General features: G+C 33.4%; 1 protein-coding gene across 1 annotated transcript in view; it reads left to right on the plus strand.

Moving 5' to 3' along the window:
• LOC149791797 (uncharacterized) overlaps positions 1-12,211 on the plus strand; it is a 157,504-nt gene that overhangs the window by 2,860 nt on the left and 142,433 nt on the right. Inside the window, exons 2-3 of the mRNA XM_089969269.1 lie at positions 598-789; positions 1,613-1,729. Of these exons, the coding sequence (XP_089825395.1) occupies positions 598-789; positions 1,613-1,729 (309 nt within the window). The remainder of the gene's footprint in view (positions 1-597; positions 790-1,612; positions 1,730-12,211) is intronic.

The raw sequence follows: 12,211 nt of genomic DNA on the forward strand, positions 1-12,211 counted from the left end.
TTCGAATTATGAGCTTGACAAAAAGAATAAACGAAGTTACTTGTTGACGTTCACGGCATGTAAAAAAGATTTCTTTTTTTAACTAACATCCAAATTATATTTGGTCATATCCCCTTGAGTGTGGGTGCTGGCGGTAAATACCGTAAGCAGTCTTTTATTAAAAGATAATGACAATGGTAAGATCCACTGAATCAGGGGATATTCGTTTAATCCGATATAAAAACCATCAAGTTCCCAGTATACAGTATCATTTGATGCATGCATTATAAATTCGTTTTATTAATGAAAGTGGTATGCCGTTAATAGCATTAACATAACGGTTGGAAGCGTATGAAACGTTACCGAAATGCTTGCATTATAAAACTCTTCAGTGTAAGATGTTGCATATGTGAATTCAAAGCAGTCGGGCTAATTATTCATTGCATTCCAGAATATGTTGTACATTTAGAAGCTTACCATTGCACAAAAAGAAAAGAAACGATTTACCTATTCGATTAAGTATGTAATGTAACAATGTAAATTATTCACCCATATCTAGGTTCGTCGCATCTTTAAATCGTTGGTAGATAACTTCTAATATATCTTGCCAATATGCAGTTGATGGAATCGTTTTTCAAGTACCTGAGTTGGTGGAATGGTCAAAAGCAGAGTGCACCTGCCAGAAGTACCATGGTAAACTATTCAAGCCCAATGAAACATCATTCGATGTGTCTCTATTCAGCGAACGTAATTTCAACGATGATTTATGGGTTGCTGCAACATACGTCAACATTTCAAGCTTTGAATCAGGTAGGTAAAACAATATTTCAATACAATCTCTTGATTTGGATAAATTATGTTCAATTGAACTCACCACTAACATTATACCTGAAAACAACGGAACACCGTAACATAGTATTTTCCGTGAAATTTACTATGCATACATACAATTAAGTAATGAATTTGGTTTCATTCTTAGATACAGATTTATTTTTCAACCATTTTTTGCCTTAACTTCGAATCTGCAAATGAGTACATTTATCCTGTCAAATGGTGTCGTAGATAAATCAGTTGGAGAGATATATATTGGCGTGTATTTATGCCTATGACGTGGTGACTCTTTTGCTAAAGAATCTATTTTTATTCTGTTGAATACTATGTTAAACATTGATCTGAGAACTGATATACGTATTATGTACAAATCTATTAAGTTATATCGGGCATATACTGCCTGATATTAGATTTAATGTGTACACAATAATAGTGCGAAAACTTATACAAGTTAAATATCCTAACATTTCCATGGATTTCGCAAACAAAGTAATGCTTAAAACCTTAATTCATTAATCTAGGATTCCTAATATGTAACATGGCATCGAAAGGAATAACACAACTTTATCATTGTAATCCTATATTCTGTAAGGCATTTTGCGATGAATTAGTGATCGAAACCCGAACGACGATAGAGGGTTATAATTCATGTAGAATATATGTCTCTAGATATCAAAATTCCGTATGGTAATTGGTCGAATCCAAGCCCTAAAGAAGAACGCTAATATAGGCCAAGATAACATTAAACTTCTTTTGTCGTTATATTTCATTATTATAATTGTTTAACATTTTTGTTTTACAGCTTCCGGGTTATCTGATTCAGTAATCAGGTGTGAAATGTGTAAAATAGAAAAAAGTTGTGGAACAACCTGTTTGTACACGGCATGTGGAAACGAATGCAACGCTGTATGTGAACAAGGTACGATAACTATCTTTATTTTCTCATATTAAAGGGAAAATATACGAAATAGTGAGTTAATTCGAAGTATTCTAAAACATTCACTAAATTAGTTTTCTTTTAAGCAAAAGTACACAATATTGATCAACATTACTGTAGGAAGACGAGTTTTCTGGAAAATTGAAATTGGCAGAAGTTGTGCAGACGTTTATGAAAGCTATATGAGAAGATAATATGGTACGGCGATTATGTTTATGTTCTCACATTAGCAGGTAACATATATGAAGTTATCAATCTTATTCTAAAGCATTCAAAAAATTATTTTCTTTTTTCAAACAAAAGTGCACACTATTGATCAACATTACTGTAGAAAGACTGAGTTTTCTGGAAAATGGAAATTGGCAGATATTGTGCAGAATTTGTTTCTGCTAAGGTTTCAAGTAACGCAGACAACCTTGACTTTTATGTCTACTTCCTTTCGTTTTCTTAGTTTGAAATCTGTATTTGACTAATTTAATGTTTAGTGAAACGTCTTAGACATCCGTTTAAAGCTTCGGTTTTTAAGTTACAAGATTCCACAGTTTTTTTACGTGGTTTTAGTTTCTACAAGAACCTGTTGTTGGCTTTCCCTTTAAAAGCAACCTTCCTGGATCAAACTAGTTTGAATACAGTTTCATTGCTCTGCAACATAAACGTTTATACTGGTTTATTGGAAACCATGAGTGTAGTGTATGTTCAATTTCTTCGGAATGTATATCAAATATATTAAACAACAGTTGCATTAGTATTACAAAAACAGTTCACATTTACTTCTTGTATTATAATAATGTCGAATGAAGTCTTACTCATATTTTCACGTTATGACTAGACATGACTTTGAAATTGAATGTAACTATATCTGTATCAACAAGTTTATGATATTTTAAGTTCCTGCAGTATATGGAATTGTTATTACTTCAGTGAAACGTGTGGAATCTCCTTTCATTTTGGCTTATACTTTTTATTATGCGAGAGGACTAATAACTGAAGACAGTGAAATCAAAATTGTATTTATCTAGCATAGTCACCATCAATCAAATATCAGGAAAGAAAATATATAATGTATCATCAGTTTGAATTAAATACGTAATTGTTGTAAACATATGGCCTATGTGTCAGAAAGTAATTGACAAATTTATTTTGTTCCTATGTGTTCTCATATAAAATTGCCACTGCTTGCTTAAAGTTCGGTAGCCATCTATCACTTTTTATTATTTTGAATATTATACGTCGTCTTCTTTTTCTTCTTCTTCTCCGTAATAATACTACTACTAATACTAATACTAATACTAATGCTAATGATAATGATAATGATAATAATAACAATAATAATAATAATAATAGTAGTAGTATCAGGAGTAATAGTGGTATTAGTAATAGTAGTAATGACATAATAATAATAATAGTAGTAGTTTTAATAACACAAGTTGTAGCATAATTAGTATTGCTTTCGCTGTTCTTGTTTGAATTTGTTTGTATAATAATATTTCGTTGTTCTAGACGTAGGGAACAACATTGTAACAAAACATTAGTCATATTAATGAAGGGTCCTATCTATATACACAGTGAACTTGGTTAAATATATATATATATATATATATATATATATATATATATATATATATATATATATATATATATATATATATATATATATATATATATATATATATATATATATATATATATATATATATATATATATATATAAGAGAGAGACATTTGATATTTAAGCCTTATCCTTGATATCTGGTGTGATGTATGTTTCATTTACAGGAAAAGAGGCCTACCTGTTCTCCTTTCATGAAAATGTTATCAAGAAGTGTTATTTCAATGATGCAGAGTCAATACTATAAATTGCCAATGGAAATCAGATTAACTATAGGAAAATGTATTGGCGTAGGTAGTGAACATTTCTATCTCTGCCCATTGTGACAGATACAAAATGTAGTTCGGTGGCTTTTGCAGCTACTTATAATCCTTTTTGGAACGTGATAATTTGCTTCTTTTTTTGAGCTTCTAATTTGATTCATTTTGATTCTAATTTGATTCATAAATCAAAGACACCTATGATTTAAACATGAATGCTGGTTTTAATGAACACAGTATAGCGCTTCAATAATCTCATGACATACCTCTCAAAACAGTGAGCACATTGCAAGTCGTTAAGCGGCAAATAGATTGAAAACTTAACGAAATGACGAATTACCAAGAAGAAATTGAAATATTTTAAGTTATTCACTCTTTTATATCTGGGTCAATATTATCTTGTATTTAACATTTCTACTGACCATAGTATTGAATATAACCTTTCGTTTTCATTCTTTCTCTCTCCCTTCGTCGGTTTGTCAGTTTTACCGTCATTGTTACAGTGACATCATCGCATAACATGTCTCCTGTATCGAGCGATGATGGTACAGAGAGAGAGAGAGAGAGAGAGAGAGAGAGAGAGAGAGAGAGAGAGAGAGAGAGAGAGAGAGAGAGAGAATGAGAGAGAGAGAGAGAATAAGTACGGCTAATATCTTATTCCTTCTTTTATCAAGTCATGCAAAAATAGTTTTATTGTTATATGTTCCCTATGCAATTTTAAAAACATAAATGCCCTTCACAAAAATTCACATACCTAGGAAAAATACAATTTGGGTAAAATATCACATAATTGAAATTTTGTCGATTACATAATATTACATATTTTTTCCCCAAGCGTTTATGTAAATTTTCCAAACAATATTGGACTACATTCAAACCCATCTTGAGTTTTTGACATAAAGGTGGCATAATTGTCATTGGTCACACATCTGGTTGTGCATAATTTTCATTAGTCACAAATCTAGTTCTGTCAGTCGCTTTTATAATGGAATGACTCAAGAGGCATTATGTAGTCCATGCCAACAACTCTGTATCGAAGGACTGTCCAACTGCCATTTGTCTTGAAAAGGGACAGTAAATAGTCAAATAATAAAGACATGATACATATCCGGGATTTTACAAGTGAGCTTATTGTGTTATATGTGGATGTTCTGTTTCGAATGTTTTCTGAAAAGAACAACAAGAAAGAGCTGAAACCGGAAAAAAAATTACAATTGTGAAATATAATGTGTTTCCGTAAAATACAACGTGATATAATTAAACATAGCTTACAGTAAATTAAATCCAAAAGTAGAAAATGTTTTATCAATTCTAAAAATATCGAGTACTTTGAATAATTTCCAAAGGTATTCTGAATCATAGTCTGTATATCAAAGGTATATTAACAATACGGAAGAATCATCGTTATAATCCCAAATTGTCTTTAAATGAATTAACAGTAAACTGTTTAGTCTATTTGCTGTGCTTTTGTTCATTCAGAGATTTGTATAATTGAAGAAATATATCTGCTTGTAGCAAAAGAGCTTTGCAATTGGCATCCTTAAGAATGAGAAATACCGTCCCATTACACAAGATAAATGCGCTCGTACGACTCTCAAGTTACCGAAATAGTAATATTGCATATGATTTGTTTTAGATCCTTATTATTTTAAATAAACTGAAACAATGCATCAACATTGATTAACATTGATTAATCAGCAATATTTTGAGCAGCATTTCTTTTCTGAAACATATGATTCGCCCTGAAAAGGCCGTTGGTGTTTTCATGGGTCTATGATGTTAAATATATCTGTGACATATACAAATCCCAGACGGGCTAGACAGCAGGCAACCTTTCATACATTCCGCTGCGTTCGATCGTCCGATGCAGACAGAGACCACAATTAGAATTCACGCATTCGCATTCCAGTTGGTTCTTATGTTACCTCTTTAGGCTCGAATAAACAGTAACACAATAAAGAGTGAAAACGACAAGCTTTGGAAAATATTGCAAATAATATATTTCCCTGGAAAAATACTGTAAAAATGAAAACAATATGAGAACTTCCGGTTTCCAGAATCAAATCCAAACATAATACAAGAATAATCCACAAATAAAATCTTTGAAGTCCTAATATTGAAATGTTCTAACGATTCCAAGTTCGAGTCCCTCGGAAGAATCCAAGAATGGAAGGCGATGACGTATGCTGTAGCCTGTACTGTATTGACGTATACAGATTTTTGTACAAACATAATAATTAATCCTCCGGTCTTGGAAATCGAAATAAAATGTTCAACAAAAGGCCTTGATCAAGAATTCTGTATGAATACATATTTCCAGTGAAACGATTTAATCTTCTGGAGTCCAAATAATCTGAAGGAAAATTAACATATAACTCAAAAACTCAAAATTTCAATACTGGTCACAACAGAAGAAAAAAACTTGCCGTCAAGTGTTGAAAAGCCCTAATTGCGAAATATATTGTAAAACAGAAGATAACATGATCATGTTTACATTTAAAAGTCACATAGCTCCTGTATGTCCTTGTCTCAATGGTTTTGACAAGAGTGTAAAGTGACTGACTAGGTATTTCTCTGGATCTCAAAAGCTTTGTGCTGCTGCCTGGATGAACACAATTATTTGTGTTCTGGAGAATAAACTATTTTATCTAAGATATACTATTATATTAAACTGATGATGTTCAAATACAATTCAATGACAGAAAGATGCATAGAATGCTCAAATTCTGGGTTATGTCATACGTGCTTCCTCCTTTATCTTTGGAAGTTTTTGCAGAGTCCATTGGAATGTAATTACTACCAGCAATGGAGAGGATGTGCTTCGCATCACGGTGTCCTCGACACCAGATTACACAAGCATCAAACTGAGACTTTTGTTTATTTCTACTGAATATTAAACAAACTTGAGAAATGGGTTGCTGTTGTTGCTGATGATGTATTTCGACTGAGACAAAAATATGAAAGAGAACTTTCTGCTGTCAGAAAAGTACAATTGTAGACGATGAGAAGGCGGATGGTACTCGATCAATACACATCAGTGAGTTTTTTCGTGTGCTTTGCCAAACTGATCGTTGAACATAGTTTAACTGGTATCGACAACACGTCCACTAATAAAATAATACCCTATAGGAAGTTTTAAGTCGTAAATATTGAGTTGGTAAAAGATGGGGATACTATTGTTCTCGTAAAGCTAGGATAATATTTTCCAAGTTTATTTCTACTTGTTCGTCGAATATTTCTGCGACAACCCCTGAGGCACGATCATGCTCAGAACTTGAGTGGAATGATTGATCTATACTAAACGCACTTCCTAGAGCACTTTGTTGTCTGTGAAAGAACATAATTTGTTGCTGTGAAACATATTCATATAACCGTTTCTAGGTATAGTCAAATAAAATCTATTTATTTATAGTTGGATGGTTCTCGTCTCCAAAAAATCAAGCAATGTCATTGAGAATAATGATTTTCCACCGGTTCAGAAAGGTTATTATGTCTCCTATATTTTTGTCTACCGTGCTTATTATTCATACCGACATATTTTAATAGGGGATTTGAGTAAAAAAGAAGCTGTTACTTTGTTCTTGCAAATTCTTGTTTCCAATAGCTGTCCCAATGACACAATATATCGCAAAGAGACACCCACTGCCGATTTGTTTTTGTGTTAGCAATTTCTGTAGTCTATCTCCGAGAAAAAGTGCAGAGTTTAACGCGATGTTCATCAGTTCTACCTTTTTTTGTAGCCACTGAGTTTTGTGAAGCTGCCCTCAATGAATCAAAAACTGGAGGATATCCATTCCAACACAGTTTGACTTATTCGATGTGATGTGTTCATATGATGATGTGTAACCCTCGTACTAAATCGTAACTTGTTTTAGATGTCAATGGAAACACCAGTGCCAAGTTTGTACACACATAAATGATACAAACAATATTTGTAGCTTAGATCTAGAATGTAAATGGAGTACGTCTACTAAGTCATTTGCGTTTTGCACAAGAGTGTAAAACATCCTGTAGATATAAACGTTTAGTTTGCGTTTGACTGGACGTTGTATGTTTTTAATTCTTCCGTTGCCGGCCACATGGGCAGGATTGCAGTAAATACTTTCAAAAAGTGTGTCCAACCTTCGAGTCATTAAATCACCGGATCTTTGATACTCTTAGGGTTGTATGGTATTTTGGATTGCGATGTTTGACGTTTCCAACAATCCATAATAGTTGGAACGGAACTTTCCACGTATTGTTTTAATTGTTTCCTTTCTATACTTCACTATTTGCCTTTGCTTCTTTATTTTTCTATTTCGATAGAGAGGGTGTTGGCGCCATCTTTTGGAAGAGAAATTTCACTTCTTACACAATCTGGGTATCAGAAGGTGGCAACAGGGCTGCAACACATGGGCGGCAATGTGCTTGAACAGTGGTGGTTTTAATTTATTTCTTTTTCTCTTTCATACTCCTGACCGCGTATGGTTGATCCGTAGCTGCTTTTGTCTTTTTTCTTTTATTCTTGAAATCATTTAGGTCTTGTTTTGGCAGTTTTGTCTAAAGCTCTTTGGTGAAAAGTTGAATATATTGTATAAGTATCAATGTCGTTGTGACTTTTACGTTTCAGTAAAATCTGTTCGATCCAAAAAGGATTGCAACTCTTGTTGCAATTATGACATCTATGTGAGATGATGGTGGAGGGCTAGTGATGTATCTGTTGTTTATAACAATGGTGGAGCGCCACCATCAATCGTACGTACCTAGAGTTACCTTTCGTGCCTTAATACTATCCAGACATACTGGCTTGATGTTACTCCAGGCGGGTTTGTCCTTTATATGTTCTTTGTCCTTTTTACATGTTCAACTCGCCAATCTTGATGACACTTCATTTCATCGTCAGGAGTGGATCAAAGAATAAAATAGTTTGCTCTGCGTGCAAGAAGTGTTGTGACTCTTCGTCTAAAATTATGTAACGGGAAAAGATGAACGCAATAAATTAAGTAAAATCAACGAATTATTTATTTCTTTACCATATAAAGTGGAAATTCTAGATACACTTACAGTTTTGTGAATAAAAGCACATGTAATTATAAAAGTCTAATAATATAGAATGTTCCAAAATTATAGAACTTTCCAAATGAATTCTAATAGTTTTGAATATCCTGATGTACCAGAATATCTTTGAATGAGTTCACAATACTCCCAAAGTAGTGTAGTGTTGAGTCCGGAGGCCGATAAGCACTTTGTAATTCCAATGAACAATTTTAATAAATAATTCATCTTGAATTATATCTGCACACTACTCTGATTAGAAAAGATTACTACAGACTGTCCAAAAGAGATTGATCGAAGATAGGAATGAATTACTTGTTTACCAAGTCCCTATATAAACATTTTCAATAGACGTAGATGTGAGTAATTTCAATGGAAAATTATAATCGAGTCGTAAACAAGTTTGTTTCTTGGACATTTCACGATAATATACAAACAGCTTACAATAGACAACCATATACAAAAGTCAGCTATGTATACATATGGTTTTGAAATGACCATTGTCTTACGGGACAATCAATTTCTAATCATGTACAAAACTTAAGACGACACACCGGGGTCCCGAGTGGCCGAGTGGTCTAAAGCGCTCTTCGTTACTGATCACTGCCATCTCACCTCTGTCTGCGTGGGTTCGAGTCTCTGACTCGGCCAATGTGGGTATGTGAGAAAGCTTGCCAGTAGCTTGTCGTGAGTCGGTGTTTCTTTCCGGGGTTTTACTGGGTTCTTCCTCTACCATTAATACTGGCCGCCATGTTTAGCCTATCGTGTGTTGAAAAATGGCGTTAAACGAAGGTCTTAAAGTATATAACAGAGGTGAAATGTATCTCACAGGAAGGGAAAAATTTATATCTCTCATATCAGTCTTATCGTTGTATTGTTGAAGGTCTTAAAGTTTGTCTAATATTATGGAGGATATTAATTTAGCAGGTGTACTAAATTCAATGCAGGAGTTGTCAAGTGTCGTCAGCAGTAGTGAGTTGCAAAATATCTTTTCTCCAATACCAGCATAATAAATGCAGCTGTTTGTCAGCATGGACTTTGGAATGAAACTCTTTAAATATAACAGTGTAAGTGTAAGCGGTCCTTCCTTATTCTCTGGATATATGTATTGAATAAGGATCAATAATTTACTTTCCGAACTTTAAGCATTGTACTTGTGTCAAACTCCTCTGAAGGCATGTAATGACACGACACACCATTAATGATTTGTATCTAGTTTCTTCTTGGAATTCCCTGATCATTTCCTGACGGTGGATGATTTATGTTTGAAGTGACTATGGATAAATCTATTTCTATCATTTTCACTTTCAACACGTGAGCATGAAGGAGCCACATACAAGCACACTTCTAGACAGAGATTTACAGAGAGATATTATTTAAAATATACGAAGATGAATTATGGAGAGACCCAAACTACTCCTTTCGAAAAAACATTTATGATGCTTGCTATACTTGTCTATAAAAAGAGATTTGACTGCGTTATCCCCACAATGTAAAACAAAAGACAACACTAAGAAAGAAGAGATTAGGCATAGAGACCAAAGTAGTATACGTGTTACAATTTTCAATGCAATCCAGTCCGTCTAAGAGATTGAGACGAAAAGAATAGAAAAGAAAAGAAAGATGATATTTCAGAATCAGATTAAGTGGGATAACGTTTTTAAAAGATGAAATACAAAATCAAGACATTTCTAAGTGAAGATGAACTTTCATGAAACAAAGTGTTTCTAATTTCAGTGTAATTTGTTTTCCCGATAATACTCCGAAAAATGCTAATGTAACCATGAATTGATATTTTACAAAATTGTTGTTCAATGAATTTTAACGGTTTCTTGGTAGATTTTGTTTCCTTTATGTGGCAAGATTTGCACTATTATATCTTTCTGAGAGGTAAAGATGGCACCATAAAGGATCGTTGGGATTGGACAAAATTTCGTGGACCTTTCAGCGTCAGCTTCAACTGATTAACACTTTTCTACGTCAGTGACCTGCTAATTCTACTTTGTTGGTAGTTCCTGTCGATTCTGAGATCCCAGTGACATTCAGTATCATGTAGGGTTAGACATCTTGCTTATGGAAGAACCTCTTTCTTGAGTTTCGCCAAATTGGCTTCATATACTCCCATCGGCTGTTTTAGGTCCCTAAAATGTTCTGTGACACATTTCTAATTCTATTGTTCCTGTCTTCCTTCTATTCACTATTCATGGTTTTCGTTTGTTGTCATTGTCTCTTTTCTTGGTCATTTCTCCGATAAAAGAAGTGTCTTCGTTTTGACATTGTAAAGAGATCTCTAACTCTGTGTCTTGTTAATTCTAAAGAAATGGCCTTATTCTGGTAATATGGTAGAAGTGCAGAAGAAGGTGGACGAGGTGGACAACTTTATGCGATAATAAAAAAATCGCTGAAAGCCGTATCCAAAGCTAAACCCTTGTCTGGAATAGGAAGGTACTCTCAGTGGAATATGATTAGGTACAGACGCTGTAGTCCTACAGTCATCCAGACTATATGTTCAACTACAATAGTTTTAAATGTTATAAACGCTTTAAGTATATTTATCGCGCTTCCTCTTGCGTTTTTATAGACACAGAAACATGCCCTGTTTAATATATGCCATATGAAATATCACAGATATGTTTCATCAAATTAATTTAAATCCTTGTAACATACTATACAAGCATGATTCCATTCTTCATGGGGTAAAATGTTTGCATTATCATATATATCTCCCACTAAGAGCAAATGAGGTTCACATAAGTATCTGAACACACACATGGAACAATATTTTGTACCGAAAGCATTCCTATCAAACACTACTTAAACATGCGATATTTATATATTAATTAGGTTATTTTTAACAACAATGTAGCTTTGAATAAGATATTTGTGGTGTAATACCTCGGCATTATATCTTCAGTTACTAGCTGTAAAGAGACCAATTTCCACAAATACTTCATTTTATTGTTCCCTTGATAAGAAAGACAAACAAAAGAAAGTTAAATGAATTAAAGTGATTTCAGGATTTGTGCACAACGAAAACGACCGACAGTGGCAGAAACCACTGAAGACAGAAAATATATAGAAAGTATTATAATCTGAATTGGGATGTTGTTTTTTTCTGGCATTTCGATGCTACGCAAATGCAATACTGTTGTAGAATAGGAAACAGGGAATAATTCTTTCTGTCAGACTAATAATAGAAACGCTGACAGAAAATTATAGAGAACTTGCATAGATTTGTTTAGGTTTCTGTTAGCTTACTGTCAAGAAATGATTTTGAACAGTATGTCTGACTCACGACGAGAACTGCCCGATCTACATTGAATTTAAATTGAAACCTCAATATTCATTTTCATAAGAATTAAAATATCACAACTGATTAATAGGTTCTTCAAAAGATCTATTTTCAATTTGTACCTAATACATGTATTTTCGGTCTACAAATTACCAAGAAACAGTATCAGAAACCATAATGTCTAAATAGCTTGTTTGCTCATATAATGGAAGCTCATTGATACTAGTTTGAGTGCCGAAGAACATAGAATAATGCGGTCCTTTGCATGA

The sequence above is a fragment of the Sinohyriopsis cumingii genome, chromosome 9 (genome assembly GCF_028554795.1).
Source record: "Sinohyriopsis cumingii isolate HCF-2022 chromosome 9, ASM2855479v2, whole genome shotgun sequence".
Lineage (NCBI taxonomy): Eukaryota > Metazoa > Mollusca > Bivalvia > Unionida > Unionidae > Sinohyriopsis > Sinohyriopsis cumingii.